We start from the raw sequence: 26,987 nt of genomic DNA on the forward strand, positions 1-26,987 counted from the left end.
TGAATAACATTTCTAATCCTATGAAGTTAATAGCAAGAGTCCCCCCTTTACATCAGAGTCCACAGAGTTCCCCTTTTACATCTGAACTCATATGCCCTGTACACACGGCCGGACTTTCCGAAGGGAAAATGTGTGATCGGATCTTGTTTTGTCGGAAAATCCGATCTTGTGTGGACTTTTGCCATCGGATTTTCCGACAACAAAATCTGATCGCTTAAATTCCGATCGTGTGTGTAGACAATTCCGAAGGACAAAGTGCCACGCATGCTCAGAATAAATTACGAGACGAAAACTATTGGCTACTGCCCTCTTTATAGTCCCTTCATACGCGTTCTACGCCACCGCGTTCTGAACGATCAGATTTTCCGACAACTTTGTACGACCGTGTGTAGGCAAGATAAGTTTGGGCCAAAATCCGTTGGAAAAATCCAACGGATTTTGACGTCGGAATGTCCGACCGTGTGTACAGGGCAATAGAGTTCCCTTACACTGTAAGGGGGGACACTGCAGACTCTGATATAAGGAAGAACTCTGTGGACTCTAACATAAGGGATGTGTCAGGTCACCTTGAGGCCAGGTGACAGATGCACACCGTAGGGATCAGGAGTGCACCGCAAGGTTGTGGACCCTACGGCTGACTGCTGCGGATGGGGGTCAAGGTGATAGGAAGGCAGGGCCGCCAGAACACCAAGATGGATCCCACCGAGGTTAGAGTGTAAAATTCCCTGGGGCGTGGAGTCTAAGAGCCAGCAGGTGTTCACCAGAACCTCTAGTGGTGAGGATGGACTTGGCTGCAACTGGCTCCAGGTCGCGACCCCCAGGGTCCCCCAGCTCACACCCACAGTAGGCAACAGGAGGATAGGGATAGTGAGGGACAAGCCAAGGTCGGGGCCACAAGCAGACAGGAATAGTCAGGGACACGCCAAAAGGTCAGGATCACAGGCAAACAGGGATAGTCAAGGACACGCCAAAGTCAGTAACGTAACAACAGCAGAGCACATGGTAGATAACAGGAAGCTAACACACAAAGGTTGATCAGCAGGGTTGGCTTGCAGTGCACAGGCTAATATAGAGTTCTCTGATGGGAGCTAGGGTGGAGCCATGCCAGATAATGGATTATAAAAGCAGTCAGGTGAGGGTCGGCTGGTCTCTAGAAATGAACACATGAAAACAGGTAAGCAGACGAACTCTATTGCATAACCATGACAGGATGCCTCTGAGAACCTTGATTTAAGGGGGGAACAATGAGAACTCTGATGTACAGAGAGGACTCTGGTGTAAAGGGGAACTCTGATGTAAGGGGTGCTCTGAGAACCCTGATTTGCCTTAGTGTACTCACACAGAGGCAGGAGAGAGAAAGGGGGAGACTTCAGTGACAGACAGGGATGGATGGTGAGCTCACTCACCCCTTGGCAGTCAGCACCTCTCATCCAAATGTATCTGAGGCTGCTGAACTTCAAATTCCCGTACCTCACTTTTCTTTTCTGAGGCACAGTGCTGGGGATTGGAGTGTGAGCAGACACAGAGGGGTAGGAAGAGGAAGAGGTGCAGATCGAGCCCTCTCTCCTCTTCTGTCTGTGTGTGTTTGGGGGTGGCGAATTGTTGGTGCTATGCAAATTTTCCTATGATCATCAGCTAAATCTGGTGGCTATAAGGCAGTATTTTCCCAAAATACCGAATTAGAAAAATGGCACATTTGTGGTCATTAGATGGAGCTGATGGTCTTTGGAAGTATACCTATCGGACACATTACTGGGATTACTCACGGATGGCTGAATGAGTGCTGCGAAATTTGCGCATTGAATTTTTTAAATAGACACCTCCACCCCCTGTGTGTCCTCATGGCTTTAGGGCAAAGGGGATGTTGAGCAAGGCATTTGCTTCCCCTTGTGGTGTCTCCAGCATGACCGGCAACACTTGTCCTTCACCAAATGCTGCAAGCTCCTTGACCATCGTTGCCATCCACATCCAACAAAACCTCTTAAAACTGGAGTATAAGTGCCGAATGTTTTTATGCAACGAAGTCTGTGTGATCCGAGCCCAAGTGTTTGTTCTAGAGGTTGCCAATCATTTCCCCAGCCGTGTATGGAAGGTCATCAATCGCTGTTAACATGCTGTACCGCCACTCATGCAGTTCATAAGAGCATGGCCTCCATGCTGCTCCCTAATACATATGTATGGGGCTGATTTACATGTAATTGGACTAATCACCATAGAGATTACCGCAATTTGCATTAACGATGTCCCCTAAAAAATATGGGATTTAACCTGTTTTATGCTGGTCTCTATCAAAAGTTCTTAGCAATTAGATAGCAGTACAGTTCTATCCAAATCTAATTTTCACAGTGAATTATCTGGATTTCTGCGTAAATGGCAGCTACAGCGCAATCTGATCGAATCTTCAATGTCGTAATAATTCAGAACTATTTGAACCACTTAAGGTCCGAGACCCTTTTTGACAAGTTCAAATCCTTTTTTTTTTTTTTTGCTAGAAAATTACTTAAAGAGTTTATATTTTTTTTCAGACACCCTAAAGAATAAAACGGCGGTCGTTGCAATACTTTATGTCACACCGTATTTGCGCAGCGGTCTTACAAGTGCATTTTTTTGGGGGGGGAAATAAAACACCTTTTTGACTTAAAAAATAAGAACAAAAGTAAAGTTAGCCCAATTTTCTTCTTTTTATATTGTGAAAGATAATGTTACGCCGAGTAAATTGATACCCAACATATCACACTTCAAAATTGCGCCCGCTCGTGGAATGGCGACAAATAGTGACCCAAAAAATACACCTTTTTGACTTAAAGCGCGCCCGCAATGTCGGCACCCGAAGCCGATCTCTAGATCGTCTGTCGGGTGCTGCCGCCGCCATCTTGGGTATGGGAATCAGGAAATGGAGCCTTTCGGCTTCATTTCCCGGTTCCCTACTGCGCATGCGCGAGCCGCGCTGCGCAATAAGGACGGTCCCCGCTGCCTCTGGGATCTGTGTGTTTCCCAGCAGGCAGCGGGGCACTTGCGGAAAGGGGCAGGCACTTGCGGAAAGGGGTGTAATCTACGCCCCTTTCCGCAGAGAGCTATCCCGGAAGTGGGTGCAGAATACCTGTACTGTACAGGTATCTGCACCCCCCTCCCCCCTGAAAGGTGCCAATTGTGGCGCCGGAGGGGGGAGGGTTCCGATGAGCGGAAGGTCCACTTTAGGGTGGACCTCCGCTTTAAAAAATAAGAAAAAAAGTAAAGTTAGCCCAATTTTTTTTTTTAGACTGTAAAAGATAATCTTTCGCCGAGTAAATTGATACTGAACATGTCACGCTTCAAAATTGCGCCCGCTCGTGGAATGGCGACAAACTTTTACCCTTAACCACTTCAGGACCGAGTCTCTTTCTGAGATTTGGTGTTTACAAGTTAAAAACATCTTCTTTTGCTAGAAAATTACTTAAAACCCCCAGACATTATATATTTTTTTCAGATACCCTAAAGAATAAAATGGCGGTCGTTGCAATACTTTATGTCACACCATATTTGCACAGCGGTCTTACAAGCGCAATTTTTGGGGGGTATAAAACACCTTTTTGACTTAAAAAATAAGAACAAAAGTAAAGTTAGCCCAATTTTCTTCTTTTTATATCGTGAAAGATAATGTTACGCCGAGTAAATTGATACCCAACATGTCACGCTTCAAAATTGCGCCCGCATGTGGAATGGCGAAAAATAGTGACCCAAAAAATACACCTTTTTGACTTAAAAAATAAGAAAAAAAAGTCAAGTTAGCCCAATTTTTTTTTTAGACTGTAAAAGATAATCTTTCGCCGAGTAAATTGATACTGAACATGTCACGCTTTAAAATTGCGCCCGCTCATGGAATGGCGACAAACTTTTACCCTTAACCACTTCAGGACCGAGTCTTTCTGAGATTTGGTGTTTACAAGTTAAAAACATCTTTTTTTGCTAGAAAATTACTTAGAACCCCCAGACATTATATATTTTTTTCAGACACCCTAAAGAATAAAATGGCGGTCGTTGCAATACTTTATGTCACACCGTATTTGCGCAGCGGTCTTACAAGTGCAATTATTTTGGGAGGAAAATACACCTTTTTGAGTTAAAAAATAAGAACAAAAGGAAAATTAGCCCAATTTTTATTTTTTATTTTCTGAAAGATAATGTTACGCCGAGCAAATTGATACCCAACATGTCACGCTTCAAAATTGCGCCTGCTTGTGGAATGGCGACAATCATTGACCCTTAACCACTGGAGGACCGAGTCTCTTTCTGAGATTTGGTGTTTACAAGTTAAAAACATTTTTTTTCCTAGAAAATGGCTTAGAACCCCCCAAACATTATATATTTTTTTTCTAACACCCTAGAGAATAAAATGGCGGTAGTTGCAATACTTTCTGTCACACCGTATTTGCACAGCGATCTTCCAAGCGCAAAAAAATACACTTTTTTAAAATAAAAAATAAATAAATAAGACAACAGTAAAGACCTCTTTCACACTGGGGCGTTTTTCAGGCATTTTTCATGCGCTTTAGCGTTAAAAAAAGCGCCTGAAAGAAGCCGCAACTGCAATCCCAATGTAAAAGCCCGAGTGCTTTCACACCGAGATCCCTTTCACACTGGGGCGTTTTTCAGGCGCTTTAGCGTTAAAAAAAGCGCCTGAAAGAAGCTGCAACTGCAATCCCAATGTAAAAGCCGGAGTGCTTTCACACCGAGGCGCTGCGCTGGCAGGGCGTCAAAAAAAGTCCTGCAAGCAGCTTCTTTGCAGCGCTTTTGGAGCGGTGAATACAACGCTCCTAAAGCGCCCCTTCCCATTGAAATCAATGGGAAGCGCCTGTAAAACGCCTGAAAAACGCTATTGGCAGCAGCGTTTTGTGGGCGCTTTTAACCCTTTATTTGGCCACTAGCAGGGATTAAAAGCGCCCCAATAACGCTCGAAAAAACGTTGGTAAAGCGCTGCTAGTTTAAGCGGCGCTTTTCGAGCGTTTTTCGGGCGCTGACATTGTGAAAGGGCTCTTAAAGCAATTGGGCTTTCACATTGGGACTGCAGATGAGGCTTCTTTCAAGCGCTTTACAGGCGCTTTTTTTAACGCTAAAGCGCTTGAAAAACGTCCTCTTACATGTGATATCCGGGGTCAAAAAGACCTCAGATCTCACTAAAATGCAATAAAAAAACAAAAAACTAAAATAAAATGTATTTTTTTTTGCAAAAAAAAAAAAAAAATACATTTCCACTTTAAGACCATTGGGCAGAAATGACGTTTGACGTCACTTCACCTCAATGTTATGGAGCCAAGTGGGGGCCATCTTTCGCTCACTCGGCTCCATGTCTCTCAGAGGAAAGGACCTGATCGTCTCCACCGCAACCGACGGCTCCGGTAGTGGAGCGGTGGAGATGACCGGAACACGGCGAAGAGGGGGGGGGGGCCCTCTTCCACCAACCAATAAAAGTTATCTCGCTACAAACCACAGAGACCACTTTTATCTGAAAGCCAGCCGCTTGCCGTTTTTTGACAATACCGGGGTTAGGGCAGCTAGCTGATGCCATACCAACGGTATTTGGCATCAAAATACTGACGTACAATGATGGCGAATTGCGCTAAGTGGTTAAGTGGTAACCCCAAAGCTTAGATTTAGTGGCTGCATTTGTTTCCTTTTTGTTGGCCTGTTTTTTCCTTTATTTCACCTCGTGATCTGACCATTAAGTCTGTTTTTCAGCTTTCTATAACAGACCAAACTGTCCAGCAAAAGTGGCAGTTTCTCCAGCTCTGGTCCCACCAAATGGGAAAGTCTCTCCAGCTCTGGTCCCACCAAATGGGAAAGTCTCTCCAGCTCTGGTCCCAGCACAGGGAAAGACTCTCCAGCTCTGGTCCCAGCACAGGGAAAGACTCTCCAGCTCTGGTCCCAGCACAGGGAAAGTCTCTCCAGCTCTGGTCCCAGCACAGGGAAAGACTCTCCAGCTCTGGTCCCAGCACAGGGAAAGACTCTCCAGCTCTGGTCCCAGCACAGGGAAAGTCTCTCCAGCTCTGGTCCCAGCACAGGGAAAGACTCTCCAGCTCTTGTCCCAGCACAGGGAAAGACTCTCCAGCTCTGGTCCCACCACAGGGAAAGACTCTCCAGCTCTGGTCCCAGCACAGGGAAAGACTCACCAGCTCTGGTCTCAGCACAGGGAAAGACTCTTCAGCTCTGGTCCCAGAACAGGGAAAGACTCTCCAGCTCTGGTCCCACCACAGGGAAAGTCTCTCCAGCTTTGGTCCCAGCACAGGGAAAGACCCTCCAGCTCTGGTCCCAGCACAGGGAAAGACTCTCCAGCTCTGGTCCCAGCACAGGGAAAAACTCTCCAGCTCTGGTCCCAGCACAGGGAAAGACTCTCCAGCTCTGGTCCCAGCACAGGGAAAGTCTCTCCAGCTCTGGTCCCAGCACAGGGAAAGTCTCTCCAGCTTTGGTCCCAGCACAGGGAAAGACCCTCCAGCTCTGGTCCCAGCACAGGGAAAGACTCTCCAGCTCTGGTCCCAGCACAGGGAAAAACTCTCCAGCTCTGGTCCCAGCACAGGGAAAGACTCTCCAGCTTTGGTCCCAGCACAGGGAAAGTCTCTCCAGCTCTGGTCCCAGCACAGGGAAAGTCTCTCCAGCTTTGGTCCCAGCACAGGGAAAGTCTCTCCAGCTTTGGTCCCAGCACAGGGAAAGTCTCTCCAGCTTTGGTCCCAGCACAGGGAAAGACTCTCCAGCTCTGGTCCCAGAACAGGGAAAGACTCTCCAGCTCTGGTCCCAGAACAGGGAAAGTCTCTCCAGCTCTGGTCCCAGCACAGGGAAAGACTCTCCAGCTCTGGTCCCAGCACAGGGAAAGTCTCTCCAGCTCTGGTCCCAGCACAGGGAAAGTCTCTCCAGCTCTGGTCCCAGCACAGGGAAAGTCTCTCCAGCTCTGGTCCCAGCACAGGGAAAGTCTCTCCAGCTTTGGTCCCAGCACAAGGAAAGTCTTTCCAGCTCTGGTCCCAGCACAGGGAAAGACTCTCCAGCTCTGGTCCCAGCACAGGGAGGAAGAGGGGAGGAGGGAGCAAAAACACACCAGTCCACTGTATCTTCTGTGTAGAAAGAGCGGTGGCACTGAAACTCAACTCACTCCCAAACAACACAGCCACAGGTGGTGGAGGGAGCCTGAGCGCTTCTCAGACCAGCAGCACTTGGCTACACATCATCACAGGATGCATCTAACGCTCATTATGATTTTTGTGTTTTTTTTTCCCTAGACCCCATTCAAATGGAATATCAAGAGGCTGTAAGCAAAGACACTATTCAGCATATAGTGACAGACCTGGAGCCTTCAACAACCTACAGCTTCTATATTAAAGCGTATACCTCAAGAGGAGCCAGCAAGGCGTCCACCACCGTGGTGCAGAGAACATTGGGAGAAGGTATGGAATGCAGCTCTCTATATGATAATATGAAATCAGTAAATCCTAAAATGAACTCGGTAGCCATTGAAAACCTTTATGATAAGCTTTGGGATGAGTATAGAGAAACGCCCAGTATAAAAGTTCATATCACTCGAGAGTCTGTTTGAAATTTTCATTGATCGGAGACAAAATGTAAGGCCAATGCGTTTCGGGGGAAGTGCCTCCACCTTCCTCAGGGCTGGAATATTGGATGTAATTGGAGTGATGAGACTTGGAATGAGGCTCATTTCAAGGTGTCAGATCTTCTCATGATTGCAGACTGGTGGCATACCAATTACACCCTTTATTCTAACTCCCGAGGAAGGGGGCGGACATTTTCTTCTGAAATGCATTGGATTTACCTGTTATCTTTCATCAATAAACATTTAAAATAGACTCTCAAGTAATATGAAATTTTATACTGGGCGCTTCTCTATACTCCTCCTAGAATTCACCGCTAAGAGTCCTCCTTGACGCTGTCAGAGAGGTGAGCCTGAGACCATAACAAGGTCCACCTACATCTCACCTTCATTGGGTAGTAGCCACCTGAAGGAACGCTATGATTTCTGTCAGGTGTCTTCAAATTTGTTTGGGATGGAGACCACATTGTATATTTTACAATTATTCACAGGCTGAATAAAAAAAAAAAAAAAAAAATTAATTAAATTAATAAATAAAATTGAAATGAATGATTATGTTTTACTTGAATTGTTTTTGTAATTAGCATAATATCATTCTTAAGTAAGAGTCCTTCCCTTACATCAGAGTCCCCTTTAGAGTCTCCTCCATCCATCAGGGTTTTTTTTTTGCACATGTGCAGGAACACCCTGAGCATGAGCAGATGTGCTGCAGGACTCCTCTATATCCTAAAGAAAATTTCAAAAATTCGTAAATTAGAAAATTAAAACATTCCTAAATTAGAAAATCCAAAAATGAGAAAATTCATAAAATTAGAAAATTCGTAAATTCAAAAATTCCTAAATTCAGAAATTTGTCAATTTGAAAATTCCTAAATTCAAACATTTGAAAATCCGTAAATTCGAATATACAGAAATTTGAAATAAAGAAAATCTGGCGGTTCGAATGAACAAAAATTTGAAATAATAACTAACTAATAATAACTATTAAATTATAGATGTTGGAATTTCCTTTAAAATTTGGCTGTTTATAATAATATAAATATAAAACTTGATACACACCTCAAATATCGCCACCTAAGTGTATCATCACCGCGCCAACACAACCCCTCCCCCAGCTGCTACTTAAATATATGAATAAATAAATAAGAAGGTGAATATAGTTCTGCCCATCCAAATAACCATAGAATATCACCTTGTAGCGCTAAATTTGTGTAAAAATAATCACATTAAAGTTACCCCTCAAACAAAAGTTTGTGTTTCTCACGAAAGCATATCTCAAACCAAATATAAGAAAATATATATATATTTGTGAAAAAACTTAATGTGATAATCTTAAAATAATAATATGCAAGTGTTCATATCCTTTAGAACAAAACCAATAGTCCATGTCTAGCTTATATACCATCATTCAACATCAGGATGCCCTGTTATCCCTGAATTGGGCCATGAGTAAGAGGGAGGATATCCCCCATGCCCAGAAGGTATTTGTGGGCCATGCCTTAGAGTTCTGCATGGCCCACAACTACTTCTGGTATGGAGGGATGTTCTATTCCCAATGTGTTGGCGTGGCGATGGGGGCAAAGTATGCTCCGAGCCTCGCCAACCTATTCATGGCGGAGTGGGAGGATAGGTATGTCTTTTTGCATAACCCTCAACAGTTAATTTTTAATCGTAGATTTATTGATGACTTGTTTTTTATTTGGGTTGGTACTGAACAATCAGCTAGGGAGTTCATGGAGAGATTGAACTCCAATACCAGTAATATTAGGTTGGACTTCAATATCAGTTCTAAGAGTGTAAACTTTTTGGACCTTATTATAGAAAGGAAGGGGTGTCAGTTGAAGACAACTGTATTTTTCAAAGCCATGGACCGGAATAGCTATCTGTCCACAAGTAGTGGACACCACCCGTCTTGGATCAAAAACATCCCGAAAGGGCAGTTTTTAAGGGTTTGTCGGAATTGCACTACGGATGAGGACTATGCGACCCAGTCCAAGGTTTTGAGAAATAGGTTTATACAGAAGGGGTATGATGTGACTGGGCTGGATACCACCATTGAAGAGGTGGGCAATATGCCTAGGGAGTCTTGCCTGCAGGGACGTAATAAGGGGAGGGATGAGAGCCAATATCAATTTAAATTCCTATCAGGATACCATCACCAATACAGGGAGATTGAACAAATCTTTGCGAAACACTGGCATATTTTAGGGAGAGACAAGCACCTGGGACCATCTATGCCGAGTAGCCCCAAATTTATCTATAGACGGGCACCGAGTATTGGGGACAGGATTGTTAGGAAGATAATTGATCCCCCGGTGAGACAGACCATTTCTGGAGATTTGAAGGGGTTTTACGCGTGTAGAAGATGCACTTGCTGTAAAACCGTCCGACGGCTTAATAGGGGTGTCACCTCGGTAACCAACAGAGTGGGGGAAATTTTCCATATAAAGGAATTTATGACATGTAATATGTCATATGTGGTATATCTATTATGGTGTCCCTGTAATTTGCTTTATGTGGGTCGTACTAAGAGGCTATTGAGGATAAGGATCTCTGAACATCTAGCTAACATTCGAAAGGGATACCAGTATCACAGTGTATCTTTACATTTTAAGGAATGTCATCAACAAGACCCTAGTCTCCTACAATTCTGTGGTATTGATCATGTTCACCCCTCATGGAGGGGCTCAAATCGGGTGAGGGATTTATCCCAGATGGAAACTAAATGGATTTTTCTGATGAAAAGTTTGACGCCGAGGGGAATGAACATTGAATTAGATGTTAATTGCTTTATTAACAATTCCTGATACCCTAGGAGTTGGTAGAGCCACTGGGAATATAGGGTGGATTATCCATATGAGACCTATGGCAAGAATGTCCCTATTTTTTGTGACTTATATGTTTTAAAAAATGGGGGCCTAGAGAGAGGGATTAGTTGGTATAGCAACCAAAAGAGGGGGGAGGGCTTTAGAATTTAGAATAATTTTTAGAATATTTAACCCCAATATTTATTCATCTGTTCCAAAAAATGAAATGACTCCTGAAAACAAACAAGTAGAGGAGGGTCCTGTAGTTTTTATATAGGGTATGTTGTGTTACTCGAGTGAATATAGGATTGCGGCTATATATATTGACACAAACGCACATGTCTATACATCACTTTTCTAATATATTTTTTTATATATTATTATTTTTTACTATATTTTATAGCTTTTATTTTAGTGTATTTTTATGTTTTGATTTATATATTTTGAGAAGTTTTATTGTGAATTAAGAGGAATGGATTCCTGGGATGTAGAGATGTATCACCAGGTTCATGTACCTCGAGTCAAATATGCTTTTGTAAACTTTAAGGCATTGGTGACACAGGGATGCGCTACCTAGCTTAAATAGATGGGGACAAGAGACTCCACTTATTTGCTGTTTAGAGTATTACTCTACATATGACCCGGATGCATGCTGTATCTAGGGGCTATGTTATTGTCTGTGGAGAGGTTTTTAGGGGAGGTGAGGGTCTGTCCACTGATGTATTCGCGTCAAGCGATTGAATGGAAGTCAGGACATGGATGCTGGAGCTACCATCCAGGTCTGACGGCCAACATGGAACCGCGCATGCGCGACCGAGGTGGCTCGTGCTGACGAGGAGACTGTCTAGTGGGAGCTCCTATGTGTCGCGTTTAGTCTAAGGAACGCGGTGAAGGGGATGGCGCATGCGCGAATGGGGGGTGTGGGCCGTGCGGTGGATGGCGAACGCTGACATCTGTGAATGGGAGATTGTGACTGTCTGCGCATGTGCGGCCGAGCGGCGACGTGCGGGAGTGGAAACAGCTGATCAGCTGTGAGCTCCTGTTCATCCTGCCGCTCTGTCGGATGGACACATCTAGAAGGAGGGCCTACACAGAGGGGGGCTGCGCAAAGTTATACTGAGTGACCAATGAGAAGACCCAGGCTGTTTACAGAGCCTGTGGAGGCAGAGGCGGGGTTAGGGTGTTTGTTATTATGGGATAGTTGCTATTTGAATAAAAGGTGGAACTGGGAGCCAGATAGCCAATACCATGAGTAAGTCCTATGACGAAACATGTCGGGGGAGTGGCTATCTGGCAACTATCTTTGATACACTGAGCACTGCAACCGAGGCGGAAGGAGGTGTCTAATACGAGGAACAGAACTGGGAGAGGGTGGCGCTGTGTTTGAACTGTGAGCTCCGCTGTGAGGTACCAAACAGCAGAAGGAAGGGTGAGAGACAGTATTTGTGCTACTAATCTAACCAGTATCCACTGTGACCACCAATGCCTTGGAGTAGAGTGCGCTGTTACTGAGGAGTGGAGTGATTTTGAAGTGCTTTCGTTCACGCTGTTTACATGTGAGTGCATCAATGAGTGGATTTTAATTTTGGAATTAAAGAGTTTTTACAGTGTTGCACTATGGGAGGTCTTTGTTCTTCTTTCTGAGGTGCTTTGAGGGGTAGCTCTATTGAAGCCTTAAAGGAGAATATACATTGAGTGCTGAATATCTGCTGCCATCGTTTGAGTGATCTAAACGCACATCTAGCCTGACACGAGAGTGCTGGGCACCGCAGCTGGTGAGTGTTCCAACGAGGGGGGTCACGGACACTGAGGGTGTATGGTGAAGGCTATACCAGTATTATATGGACACTGATAAGATTTGCACACGAAAAGGATTTAACTTTTCTTATGGACTATTGGTTTTGTTCTAAAGGATATGAACACTTGCATATTATTTTAAGATTATCACATTAAGTTTTTTCACAAATATATATATATTTTCTTATATTTGGTTTGAGATATGCTTTTGTGAGAAACACAAACTTTTGTTTGAGGGGTAACTTTAATGTGATTATTTTTACACTAATTTAGCGCTACAAGGTGATATTCTCGGGTTATTTGGATGGGCAGAGCTATATTCACCTTATTATTTTTTTTTTTTTTCAAAGTTTTTATTGAAGTTTTACAAATGAACAAAAACAGGAACTGTAAAATGCAATATAATAAGTACATGAATTATAAAAGAACATCTCCATTTAAGTACATGCAGAGTAATTTTAGTCGGGAAATTTCGTCTGGTAGATAACTTGTTGGTTAAACAAATAATCTAAGATCTATTACAACATTGAGATATGATCAGTGTAAAATCGTACTCGGACATTACATGGAATTGAGGCTGGGTATGGAGAGTGAAGTATTAGTGCCCTAGGTATGTACCATACTCCATAAAAGCGAGAAAGTAAATATGAGACCTCGGTGACCAGTCGCCCCAACTGGGATCAGACTTCGACAGGACGGAGGAGAGGAATAGTTTCCAGAAGTATGGCAATACCCCGTGCACCAAATTAACAGGAAGGAACCGGTAAATGTTAAAAATATTTGTTAATGTGTCTAAACAAACACACCATATCTGGTGTTAGCGGAACCAGCCGCTATTCCCCAAAAAAAAAACATATAATACATATTTCAAAGGCATCAATCAGGACTATAAAGGGAGGTCAGTTAAGGGTAACGGGGAAAAAGGGGTAACAAATGAAGGGCAGGAGTGCTATGTATAGAGCCCATAAGAACTTCATCTAGTTAGTTAGTTATGGTGTCACCAAGGGAAAAGAGGATCTAAGCAATGAGAGAGGTCTCTGGCGTCATAGAAGGGATCCCTGTGAGCTGGGAATTAGCGTGCAGAGAAGATAATACCGTAAGTGTATCTGTGAAGTAAGTGAGATGATGAGACCGGTTATGCCAGGTGATACAGTGAGTAAAGGAAATGTGGCGATAAAGTTAACACATCAGGTAAGGAACGCTCAGTATTTAGGTGTGGTGATAAAATGCTTCCAACAAGACCAGGTCTGAACATATTTAGAAGGCGTGTCTTTCGCCTGATGAATCAAATCTTCCATGTCAGCATCACCTTCTTATTTATTTGTTTATAATAATAAATAACAATAATAATAATAATTAAAAACTTTTTATTATTATTATTTATTCATTCCATTCCATTTGTTTATTCGTTATTTCAGATAATTTGTAAGTTCGGATAAGTTCGTATTCATTACGTTCACTAACAGACAAATTTGAAAGGAAATTCCAATACCTATAACTTAATAGTAATAGCTGTTATTATTAGTTAGTTAGTTATTTCAGATTTTCGAATTTTCAGGTTTTCGAATTTTCAGGTTTTCGCTCTTTTAAATTCTCTGTTCCTTTTTTCGGATCTTCAAATTTTTCGGATTTCCGAATTTCTGAAATGTCGGATTATCGTATTTTGAATTTCCAAATTTACGAATTATTTGAATTTCCGAATGTTCAAATTTATAAATTTTCAAATATTTGAATTTATGAATATTGAGAAAAATTTGTTATGTAGGTTTTTCGTTAATTCAGGTATTTCCGAATTAAAGAATTTTTCAAAATTAGTTTAAAAAAAAACGAATTCGGATCTAAGTGAATTGCCCATATCTACACTTCATTCTTTAAGAGGGAGAGTGGAGGAATGAGGAAAGCGAAATATATTTTTATGGGTGAGGTTGTGCTTTAACCACTTACGGACCGCCCGCCGCAGTTTTACGGCGGCTGTTTGAAGAGGAATATCGTTGTTATGGCAGCAGCTAGCTACCATAACCCCGGTATCCCCTTCTTCAGCGGGCAGTCCGCTACAAGATAGAAGTGGTCCCTGTGGCGGATTTACCGCAAGATCACTTTTATTGGTGGCAGGAGAGAGCCCCCCATCTCCATACAATTGCTGGGCTGAAGTGACACCCACAGCTCTTAAACGGCCAATTTTTTTTAATGATTTTTTTAAATTACAATTTTCTTTTTTTTTTTATTGCATTTTAGTCTAAATATGAGATCTGAGGACTTTTTGACCCCACGTCTCATATTTAAGATTTAAATGATTTTTTTAAATTAAAATTTTTTTTTTATTGCATTTTAGTCTAAATATGAGATCTGAGGACTTCTTGACCCCACATCTCATATTTAAGATTTAAAAGATTTTTTTAAAATACATATTTTTATTTTTTTTGCATTTTAGTCTAAATATGAGTTCTGAGGACTTTTTGACCCCCAGATCTCATATTTAAGAGGACCTGTCATGTTTTTTTTCTATTACAAGGGATGTGTACATTCCTTGTAATAGGAATGAAAGTGATAATTGTTTTTTAAACAGTGTAAAAATAAAAAATAAAAGGTAAAAGAAATAATAGTAATAAAAAAAAAAACTTTAAATGTGTCCCGCCGAGCCCGCGCGCAGAAGCGAACGCGTACGTGAGTTGCACCCGCATATGAAAACGGTGTTCGAACCACACATGTGAGGTATCGCCGCGATAGGTAGAGCGAGAGCAATAATTCTAGCCCTAGACCTCATCTGTAATGGAAAATATACAACCTGTAGAATTTTTTAAACGTCACCTATGGAGATTTGTAAGGGTAAACATTTGTCGCCATTCCATGAGCGGGCGGAATTTTGAAGTGTGACATGCTGGGTATCAATTTACTTGGCGTAACATTATCTTTTACAGTATAGAAAAACAATTGGGCTAATTTTACTGCGGTCTTACATTTTTTTTATTAAAAAAAGTGATTTATTTTTTCCCCAAAAAAGTGCGCTTGTAAGACCGCTGTACAAATACGGTGTGAAAAAAAGTATGTGTTAGAAAAAAAAAACAATATATAATGTTTGGGGGTTCTAATTAATTTTCTAGCAAAAAAAAAAAACAGTTTTAAAGATGTAAACACCAAAATCTCAAAACGAGGCTGGTCCTTAAGTGGTTAAGTAATGTGTGACTGTAGATTGAGCTTTATTGTAAAGTGTTGGTCTTTTTATCGGTTGGCGGAATGCGGGTACGTCTGATCACAATATATGCATATCACACGGCCTTTTAGTATTGTGTTGGTCATGGTTGGATAATTGATGTGCTGCATTGGATACAAGCTTTGAATAATTACTACGGCTTCTATTGCAATTAATAAACACCATTGAAAAGCAATGAATACAGTAGCAATGCATATATTAGACTCATTCCAGGACTAGATTTCCAGTTAGGTATGTTCGCCTATGGCAGCTCCCGGGACCCCCTACTGCTGTCTCCTCTCCTCTCTGTCTTTAACATTTCATAGCACAGAGAGGAGAAGGGCCGGGCGATACCACTAGGCAAACTAGGCAGCCGCCTAGGGTGCACTGCTGCCTAGGGGGTGCCCAGGCTGCTGCTTTATCTCCTGGGTTGCATGCTCTGCAGGCTGCAGCATGTAACTAACTCAGTCCGACCGGTAGTGTAATTAGAGGTGCAGCACTGGAGCCAGTGCTAGAGGAAGCAGAGACAATGCTTGCTGTATAGCGGCGCCTTCTGTCACATGGGCAAGGCAAAGGCTTTTTTTTTTCTAGTGATATCAGGAATAATATTATTATGGATGTTATTTTTTATTTTTTATTTGGGTAAGTTACCACAACACCATTATCCTGTAGTTTTTAAGATCAAAGATACAATTATGTTGGTGTCCCTTGTCACTTTTACATTGTATTTTTTTTATATGTAACTGCTACTCCCAAACTGTCATTTGAAGTAAAACACATAGCCAAGTATTATTCTACACAATTTTTTTATTATTTTTTTATTTATTTTTTTATTTATTAAAAAGAAAACAAATAAAATTAGACATGCTATCTGCCAATAGAACTTAAGCAAAATGTGCATTCTATGCATCCAAAAATATAGAAAATATACCAAATCAATTATTATTCAACCAAAAAATAAAATAAAAGCCTCATGCATGTGTCCTGCTTCTTAATATAGGGGGTCACCAATGCCAAGAGTTGGTGAAAGCAGGGGTCCGTCATCCCGAGATAATTCCGAAAATCATCCGGATTATTCTCCTGAAGCTCCCGCAGCAAAGGCATGTGACATAATCGCTCACGATTAATAAAGCAACCAATTTTTGGTCCAAGAAATCCTCCTGTTCCTGGACTGGACTTCGGTCAAAGCAATAGCTCCAAGGCCAATAATAAATAACATGTTATCTTCTCCGATTCCGCAACATGTCTGGTTGACGAACGGCCGTTCAAAAACGAACTGAAAAGCGCAAAGCGAAAAGCGTGAAATGAAAAGCGCAAAAATGAAAAGCGCGAATCAACACACACCAAACTTCTACTAACACGAAATTAGCAGGAGGAGCCAAAAGGGTGGCGCTAAAGAGCTGAAAAACCGCGTAGTACGTCACTACATTTGTGTTTGTTGGCCAACAATTGTGTGGCCGTGTGTATGCAAGACAAATTTGGGCCAACGCCCTTCGGACAAAAATCCACGGTTTTGTTGGCCAACAATCCGATCATGTGTATGAGGCTTTATGCCCCCCGTACACACGATAGGCTTTTCCGATGGAAAATGTTCGATGCGAGCTTGTTGTCATAAATTCCGACCGTGTGTAGGCTCCATCGGACATTTTACATCGAAATTTCTGACACACAAAATTTGAGATCTGGATCTCAAATTTTCCGACAACAAAATCCGTTGTCGTAAAGTCCGATCGTGTGTACACAATTCCGACACAATTTCCACGCATGCTAGGATTCAAGCAGAAGGAGCCGCACTGGCTATTGAACTTCATTTTTCTTGGCTCGTTGTACATGTTGTACGTCACCGCGTTCTCGACGTTCGGAATTTCCCATAAGCTTTTAGTGACCGTGTGTATGCAAGACATGTTTGAGCCAACATCCGTTGAAAAAAAAACATGGATTTTGTTGTCGGAAAATCTGATCGTGTGTACGGGGCATTAGAATGGCCCAGTTAAAGTCCAGACCTAAATCCAATTGAGAATCTGTGGCAAGACTTGGAAACTGCTGTTCACAGACGCTCTCCATCCAATCTGACAGAGCTTGGGCTATTTTGCAAAGAAGAATGGGCAACAATGTCACTCTCTAGATGTGCAATCCCTTGCCAGTGTAGCGTCACATATGGGCACCCATCACATTTGGGTAACCGCTGGACTGTGCATGCGCGACGCCACCATATGCATTCCAACACTGTGGCGAACACTGATCTCAGAATTTTGTGGCCACCATTTTGAGTCCAGGTTCAAGCCCCACCCTCCAAGTGGACATAGAGTTACATTAAAAATTTGCCGAGTGAAGCTAGGCTGTGCCCGAAGCACGGCGAGCGAATCGGTACAACCCTGTGGTACAACAGTGTTGGAACGCATTTGGCGGCGTTGCGCATGCGCAGTCCAGCGGTTAGCCAAATGTGATGGGTCGCCATATGTGACGTTACAATGTCTGTATGCAAGACAAGTTCCTGGCCAACGCCCTTCGGACAAAAGGCCGAGGATTTGTCTGTGGAAAATCCGATCGTGTGTATGAGGCTTTAAACTGGGATGCCATTAAAGTTCATGTGGGTGAAAAGACGGGTGTCCCAATACTTTTGACAATATTGTGTATATGTGAAATTCTAATCATGCATATATATATATATAGTGTTGGACATAATCCAAAAAACATGTTGCGCTGTTTCTATGACTATGTTTATATCTCATAGTATGTATGCAGCTTTCTCCTAAAATGCTTGTGTACACCCAGGGCTTTTTTTCAGCAGGAACGCGGGGGGACGCAGTTCCCGCACCTCCAGCTCTGAATGTGTGTAATGGCAAGGAGTGCGGGGGTTTACTGGAGGGTCTATCGATGCTGGCTGCTGGGGGATCTATTGATGCTGGAGGAGACCTATTTTTTACATGGGAGAGTCTATTGTTGCTGGTGAGGTCAGTTGTGGCTGGTGCAGGATCTATTGTTGCTGGGGGGGGGGGGGGCGCTCTTATACTACTGGGAAACCATAGTTTCTGGAAGACATCTACTGTTGAGGGAGAGGTCTATTGTTGCTGGGGATGCTCCATTGTTGCTGGCTACAGGGGATCTATTTTACTTTTTATCATTAACAAATGACATACAAATTACTTAGCACCACAAATTGATGCTTGGTTCTGTGTCCATTACTGAGAGGTGGGTAGGGGGTGAAACCAAAGAACGGTGCTCAGAGGTGGGTAGAAAGTGGAACCAAAGAATGGTGCTCGGAGGTGGAACCAAAGAATGGTGATCGGAGGAGGGTAGGGAATGGAACCAAGGGATGGTACTCAGAGGTGGGTAGGGGGTGGAACCAGGGAATGGTGCTCGGAGGTGTGTAGGGGGTGGAACCAAGGAATGGTGCTCAGAGGAGGGTAGGGAGTGGAACCAAGGAATGGTGCTCGGAGGTGGGTAGGGAGTGGAACCAAGGAATGGTGCTCGGAGGTGGGTAGGGGGTGGAACCAAGGAATGGTGTTCGGAGGAGGGTAGGGGGTGGAACCAAGGAATGGTGCTCGGAGGTGGGTAGGGGCTGGAACCAAGGAATGGTGCTCGGAGGTGGGTAGGGGGTGGAACAAAGGGGTGGTGCTTGGAGGTGGGTAGGTATTGGAACCAAGGAATGGTGCTCGGAGGTGGGTAGGGAGTGGAACCAAGGAATTGTGCTCGGAGGTGGGTAGGGGGTGGAACCAAGGAATGGTGCTCAGAGGTGGGTAGAGGGTGGAACCAAGGAATGGGGCTCGGAGGTGGGTAGGGGGTGGAACCAAGGAATGGTGCTCGGAGGTGGGTAGGGGGTGGAACCAAGGGATGGTGCTCGGAGGTGGGTAGGGGGGTAGAAACAAGGGATGGTGCTCAGAGGTGGGTAGGGGGTGGAACCAAGGGATGGTGCTGGGAGGTGGGTAGGGAGTGGAACCAAGGGATGGTGCTGGGAGGTGGGTAGGGAGTGGAACCAAGGGGTGGGGCTCAGAAGTGGGTAGGGGGTGGAATCAAGGATTGGTGAATGGAAGTGGGTAGGGAGTGGAACCAAGGAATGGTGATTGGAGGTGGGTAGGGAGTGGAACCAAAGAATGGTGCTTGGAGGTGGGTAGGGAGTGGAACCAAGGAATGGTGCTCGGAGGTGGGTAGGGGGTGGAACCAAGGAATAGTGCTCGTAGGAGGGTAGGGAGTAGAACCTAGGAATGGTCCTCGGAGGAGGGTAGGTAGAGGAAGCAAGGGATGGTGCTCAGAGGTGGGTAGGGAGTGGAACCAAGGAATGGTGCTCGGAGGTGGGTAGGGGGTGGAACCAAGGAATGGTGCTCGGAGGTGGGTAGGGGGTGTAACTAAGGAATGGTGTTCGGAGGAGGGTAGGGAGTGGAACCAAGGAATGGTGCTTAGAGGTGGGTAGGGGGTGGAACCAAGGAATGGTGCTCGGAGGTGGGTAGGGGGTGGAACCAAGGGATGGTGCTCGGAGGTGGGTAGGGGTGGAAACAAGGGATGGTGCTCGGAGGTGGGTAGGGAGTGGAACCAAGGGATGGTGCTCGGAGGTGGGTAGGGGTGGAAACAAGGGATGGTGCTCGGCGGTGGGTAGGGAGTGGAACCAAGGGATGGGGCTCGGAGGTGGGTAGGGAGTGGAACCAAGGGATGGGGCTCGGAGGTGGGTAGGGAGTGGAACCAAGGGATGGGGCTCGGAGGTGGGTAGGGAGTGGAACCAAGGAATGGTGCTCGGAGGTGGGTAGGGGGTGGAACCAAGGAATGGTGCTCGGAGGTGGGTAGGGGGTGGAACCAAGGAATGATGCTCGGAGGCGGGCACAAGAGGTGACTCAAAAGGAGAGAGTTCCTGTACCGATTCTCTGAGAAAAAAAGCCCTGTGTACACCTCATTGAAGTTTACTGTTTTGGTAACATTCCATGAATCTGATAGGACTGTCTCTGTGTAGTCTGTTGGTTCTCTAGAAATACTGGAAAATAATATATATATATTCAGGTTCCTGCAGCAAAACCCCCTATTGTAGACATTATCCCCTGTGTTCCCACATGTCCATGGGATGGTAAAATCTGGCAAGCAGAACAAGCCGACGTCTATTATAGATTGGAATGATTGTAGCACAATATCTGCACAATGCCGCATTGTTTACTGTTGCGCCCGTTGTCTTTGCAGTGCCCGCTGTGCCATCACTCTACATCAAGGTTCTGAATAGCACGGCTATCCAGGCAGCCTGGGAGCCGTCCATCAAACTGGGTCAGAACGAGGGCTTCAAGCTCTACTACCGCAAGGTGCCAACGCCGAACTACACGGGGCCCATGCTTCTGCCCAGCAACATCAAGGCGTACAACATCTGCAGACTGGGTAAGCACCCCGTATAGTGTCCTACATGCTCGCTCATGCACAATGATGTTCTCTCCAGTCCCAGCGCTCCCATATATATATATATATCATGGTTTGTACAGAGAGTGCAGACCGGCGTCTCGTACAACACCTCTGTGTCCTATAAGTCTAATCAGGCAGACGCTAAGCTTTGATTAATCTACCGGTAATAATGCCATCTGTGGGTGTATGATGTTCATGGGAACATCGCATGATTTATTAAACTGCGTCTAGAGGGTCATTTTTTGGTCCTCCCGTGATCCAGACGCTTTTCTTGTGTGCCGAATGTCCAATTTTTTATTTCTTTTTTTATCATAGATTTACCTCTATTTATAGAACGTAGACATAAACTTGGTATCTGTTTACATTCTCCGCGGCTGCCGTTCGTCCTCCTAATTTTGCTAAAGTGACATTGACATTTACAGCCGTAACGTCAATTGAAATGCCACGGCGGCAAAATGACTGCGTGATTTTATCTGCCCGCGATACCGAGTGGCATTTAAAGCTTTATCATTTATCATTGCACAAGTACAATGTGTATAGATAGGTAGGGCTAATGCAACGTGGAAAATGTGAAAGATAAAAGTAATGTTCATTTAGGAAAAACCTCACAGACCCGAGCTGAAGGACACAGGATTGTGAGCGTCGGGGGCTGGGGAATGATTCTGTGAATCATCGTTGAAGCCTGAATCGGCTTAGTGAATAGACCTAGGGGTGTAGTTAAATTTTTTTTTAAAAAGCACAGAGCTATTCGTCCCTTGAAACTGCACGTCCATTCATTCTGTGCTAATGAGGGGAAAAAAAAATCGAATGTTAGTAGGCTGGTTTTTCTCCAGGTCGAATGTGTGAGTCAGCATTTTGGCCACTAGATGGAGCTGATGATCATAGGAAAAAAAATACTATTGCTATGATCGTCAGTAGGGCTTTATTCAGCAGGAACGCAGTTCCAGGAACCTTCAGCACTGAATATACGTAAAGGCAAGGGGTACTGGGGTATGCTGGAAGGTCTAACGATTCTGGCAGGAATTTATATTTGTGTGGGGGTCTATTGTTGGTTGAGGGAAAGGTCTATTGATGCTGGCTGCTGGAGGCTCCATTGTTGCTGGGAGAGTATAATGTTGGGTAGGGGATCTATTGTTGCTGGGGTGGGTCTAGTGTTCTGGGGGGTAGATATTACTGCTGGGAGGGGGAACTATTCTTGCTGGGGTGGAGTCTATTCTTGCTGGGGAGATCTATTGTTGTTGTGGGGGTCTATTGTTGCTGGGGGGGGGTCTATTGTTGCTGAAGTGGAGTCTATTGTTGCTGGCTGCAGGGGATCTATTTTACTGTTTTTCTTGTTATCGTTAACAAATCTCATACAAATTATTTAGCACCACAAAATTATACTTGGTTCTGTACTCTCTAAAAGGGGTAGTACTGGGAGGTGGGTAGGGGGTGGAACCAAGGGACGGTGCTTAGAGGTGGGTAGGGGGTGGAACCAAGGAACGGTGCTCAGAAGTGGGTAGGAGGTGGAACCAAGGGACAGTGCTCGGAGGTGGGTAGGAGGTGGAACCAAGGGACGGTGCTCAGAGGTGGGTAGGAGGTGGAACCAAGGGACGGTGCTCAGAGGTGGGTAGGAGGTGGAACCAAGGGATGGTGCTCAGAGGTGGGTAGGAGGTGGAACCAGGGGATGGTGCTCAGAGGTGGGTAGGAGGTGGAACCAAGGGACGATGCTCAGAGGTGGGTAGGAGGTGGAACCAAGGGACGATGCTCAGAGGGGGTAGGAGGTGGAACCAAGGGACGGTGCTCAGGGGTGGTTAGGGGGCGGAGGCAGGGAGTGACTCAGAAGGGGGAAGTTCCTGCACCTATTCTCTGAGAATCAGATACATCTAGTGGCCATAAACCACACTATACCCACCCTTAGTAATTCACACATTCAACCTGGAGAGACAAACGTTATGGGCATTAATGCCCACCCTCCTTGCCATCGCACATATGCATTGACAAGATCCATAAAATGCAGAGCACGACATGGAACCTGCCGTGTCCTTTCATAATGCTGCACATCATAACCCATCAAAATCCCATGACCCATTTTCGCCTTCTCCTGGAACTTTTTCTCCTTATTTATTACCATTAAAGGGGCTTTCATTGCTTGGGGTTCTGCACTTTCTGGGTGCTCAACCTGTGGCTCTCCAGCTGTTGCAGAACTACAAGTCCCATGAGGTATTGCAAGCCTGAAAGCTACAAGCATGACTCCCAAAGGCAGAGGCATGATGGCAACAGCTGGAGGGCCACAGATTGAGCAACCTTACATGGAGAGCCTCAAGACAATCCCAGCCATAAACCTGTCCTTCTTGGCTTCTTCTGAAAATAATTGTTGCCTGGCTGTCATGCTGATCCAATGGCTTCAATCATTTTTTCAGTCACTGACTCAGAAGATGTATGCAGATCACAAATTCTAACTTAATTCCTGGATACTTGTGCAGGGTCAATGGGAAGTCATAATACTATAATTCTAGAATTGAAATGTTGAGAAATTATGATGTTGATATTTCTGGTCCTCTTGCCCTAAAATAAACTCTCATGTACTTGGTCATGTTTTGTGTCTAGACCCCTTAGTGGTGTATGACCCCATAGATGAGGTCTGACCCCATTCATGATGCCCCACTAGATATATGTTTGACCCCCTAGTGGTGTATGGCCCCCTAGATGATGTCTGACCCCCTTCATGATGCCCCTCTAGATATATGTTTGACCCCCTAGTGGTGTATGGCCCCCTATATGATGTCTGACCCCCTTCATGATGCCCCTCTAGATATATGTTTGACCCCCTAGTGGTGCATGACCCCCTAGATGATGTCTGACCCCCTTCCTGATGCCCCACTAGATATATGTTTGACCCCCTAGTGGTGTATGACCCCCTAGATGATGTCTGACCCCCTTCATGATGCCCCCCTAGATATATGTTTGACCCCCTACTGGTGTATGGCCCCCTAGATGATGTCTGACCCCCCTTCATGATGCCCCTCTAGATATATGTTTGACCCCCTAGTGGTGTATGACCCCCTAGATGATGTCTGACTCCCTTCCTGATGCCCCACTAGATATATGTTTGACCCCCTAGTGGTGTATGACCCCCTAGATGATGTCTGACTCCCTTCCTGATGCCCCTCTAGATATATGTTTGACCCCCTAGTGGTGTATGACCCCCTAGATGATGTCTGACCCCCTTCGTGATGCCCCACTAGATATATGTTTGACCCCTAGTGGTGTATAACCCCCTAGATCAGCCTTTCTCAACCTTTTCAACACAGAGGAACCCTTGAAATAGTTCTCCAGTCACAGGGAACCCCTGCTAACAATTAGAAATCTACAACTCATGATACATTAGTGTGATGGTCAGTGGGAAGAACGGTCCTAACACTTGTGGTCATTGGGAAGAATTCCCTCCTTACAGATAGCTAAAAAGATCAATGATGTTGGTGGGAACTTATCCAAGAGGCAGAAATGGCCCAATGCTGAAGGAACCCTAGGGTTCCACGGAACCCTGGTTGAGAATCACTGCCCTAGATGATGATGGATGATGATAATATTTCTGCTTGGCCATATTTTGTGTCTAGATCCTCTAGTGATGTTTAACCCCCTAATTGATGTGTGACCCCCTACATGATGTCCCATTAGATATACTGTATGTATGACCCCTTAGATGATGATGATGATGGAGGGTGATATTTTGACTATATATGATGACAATATGATATCATGTTGATATTTTTGGTCCTCTTGCCTTGCCTCTGATGTATTTGGTCATATTTTGTGTCTAGAACCCCTAGTGGTGTTTAACCCCCAGATGATGAATAACCCCCGCCCCGAGATGATGACCTCTTAGATGTATGGATGACCCCATAGATGTATAGATGATCCCCCAATGACGTAGGTTCCCTTGAAATATGTATGACCCCTTGATTATAACCCCATAGATGTGCACTATATTACCAAAAGTATTGGGACACCTGCTTTTACATACACATGAACTTTAATGGCAGTTGTCCCACCCTTTGAAGCTATAACAGCTTCAACTCTTCTGGGAAGGCTGTCCACGAGGTTTAGGAGTGTGTCTATGGGAATGTACCACCATTCTTCCAGAAGCACATTTGTGACATGGATGAGCAAGTTTGGGGTGGAGTAACTTGACTGTCCTGACCTCAACCTGATAGAAAACCTTTAAGATGAATTAGAGCGGAGTCTACGAGCCAGGCCTTCTTGTCCACATCAGTGTCTGACCTCACAAATATGCTTCTGGCAGAATGGTCAAACATTCCCAGAAGAGTTGAATCTGTTATAGCTGCAAAGGGTGGGCCAACTCAATATTGAACCCCATAGACCAATACTGGGATGCCATTAAAGTTCGTGTGGGTGTAAAAGCAGGCGTGCCAATACTTTTGGTAATATAGTTTATGTATGACCCTCTTGATGATGACCCCCCCCCAGATGTATGTATGACCCCCTAGTGATGTATGATCCCCTTAGGTGTATGTATGGTTGCCCAGATGATGACCCCCCCTAAATGTATGTATGACCCCATAATGGTGTAAGATCCCTTGGATGTATGTATGCCCCTTAGATCAGGGATCTTCAAACTATGGCCCTCCAGCTGTTGCCGAACTACAAGTCCCATGAGGCATTGTATAATTCTGACATTCACAGACATGACTAGGCATGATGGGAATTGTAGTTCCTGAACAACTGGAGGGCCGTAGTTTGAAAACCCCAGCCTTAGATGATGATGGATGATGATATTTCTGATCCTCTTGCTGTGAACTGAACTCTAATGCACTTGGTCATGTATTGTGTCTAGACCCCCTAGTGGTGTATGAGGTGAAGTTACTGGCTTATAATCAACATGGTGATGGAAACTCCACAGTTCGTTTTGTATCCTTGAAAGAGGCATCTCCCCGAGCAGGTAAATGTTCACAACACCTCTCGCCTTTCCAGATTTCTCTCCTACAAAACTGTGTATCAATGATTTGGTATGAGGGCTGACCATTGCACCACATCCCTGTATCAAAATGCTCAAATATATACAATATCTCAAAGGACAAAAAAAAAAAAATAATGGTTTGGGATTTTCAGGCCTCATGCACACTGGACGTTATAATAACGTTATAAAAACGCCAGTAGCTTTGCAGTTAGTTTTTCAACGGTTTTCAGCGTTTTTGCAATAGTGTTTTTAGCGTTTTTCAGCGTTTTTTAGCCTTAGTGTTTTTAAAGCGGAGTCTAAAAAAAAAACTAAACCTAAAAAAAAAAAACATTTTGAGGAATTTTTTCTTTCTTTCTTTTTTTTTTATACTTACCAGAATCGCCCTGTTGCTATGTACTCCTCCTAATCTGCCAATTCCTGGTCCGCGGAGCTCCTCATCACTTCCTCCCTCGCCTATGCGCCTGGGAAAGACACATTTCCCAGGAGTCTGTGGGCAGTACTGTGATGTTGCCATAACAAAGGGGCGAGACCTTCCTCCGTCGCCGCCCGTTGTTATGGCAACTTTAGAAACAATCGTGGCTACGTAGCCTGGGTCATCGGCCGATTACCCAGCATGCACCTCTCCAAAACGAATCCGGGAAGAGATCTCGATTGGGCTTCACATGCCCACAATCATGATGGCAACGGCCACAAACGGAGGCAGAAAATATTCGAGTAAGGCATTTATATTTTTTGATGGCCGGAGGGCTTGGTCTTTGTATTCACAATGGCCACCTTTTTCACTTTCCTTCTTCACTATCCCTTCCCCACTTTATTTATTTATTTTTATGTGTGTTGTGTGTCACGTTTTATGTTGTCACTGCACGTTTGGCGAGTAGGGTGTCAGTCCTCGGGCCAACCCTGATAGTCTTGTGGGAGGGTGGACATAGGCCTTCTGGCTTGGTCCGCCCTCTCTTTGGGGGTCTCCCTTCAGGGGAGCCTCTACCCTAGTACCTTGGTGGGTCTGTTTCGGCAGACCTTCCGGAGAAAGGCGGTCGTCTGGTTTCTGCCAGATGGGCCATGTATGGTACCTCAGTCCCTGTCTGGAGCCTAACGCCCCGGGGGATCAGGGTAAGGTCCTTCCTAGTGGAGGACAGCAGACACCCGTTGCATGTTTTTGTGTTCACTCTTGATGTGTGTGCACTTTTTTTGGCACCGGGTGGAAGTTTTTGGGTGTGTTTTGCACGCCACAGGCTTTTCAATAGAAAAAAATTATATTTTTTGATAAATCGATCATGATCATTGTATAAT

General features: G+C 44.5%; 1 protein-coding gene across 2 annotated transcripts in view; it reads left to right on the top strand.

Moving 5' to 3' along the window:
* The window catches only part of LOC143963450 (immunoglobulin superfamily DCC subclass member 3-like), a 319,528-nt gene that overhangs the window by 243,618 nt on the left and 48,923 nt on the right, over window positions 1–26,987 (top strand). For both annotated transcript variants that reach the window (XR_013270965.1, XM_077473082.1), the window contains exons 9-11: window positions 7,245–7,409; window positions 20,528–20,716; window positions 25,575–25,679. Coding sequence is in view for 1 of the 2 variants with exons in the window: in XM_077473082.1 (XP_077329208.1) it covers window positions 7,245–7,409; window positions 20,528–20,716; window positions 25,575–25,679 (459 nt within the window). In the remaining variant the exon portion in view is untranslated. The remainder of the gene's footprint in view (window positions 1–7,244; window positions 7,410–20,527; window positions 20,717–25,574; window positions 25,680–26,987) is intronic.

This window comes from Lithobates pipiens, unplaced genomic scaffold (assembly GCF_037356315.1).
Source record: "Lithobates pipiens isolate NorthernLeopardFrog02 unplaced genomic scaffold, aLitPip1_a1.2 Scaffold_8, whole genome shotgun sequence".
NCBI classification, from domain to species: Eukaryota; Metazoa; Chordata; class Amphibia; order Anura; family Ranidae; genus Lithobates; species Lithobates pipiens.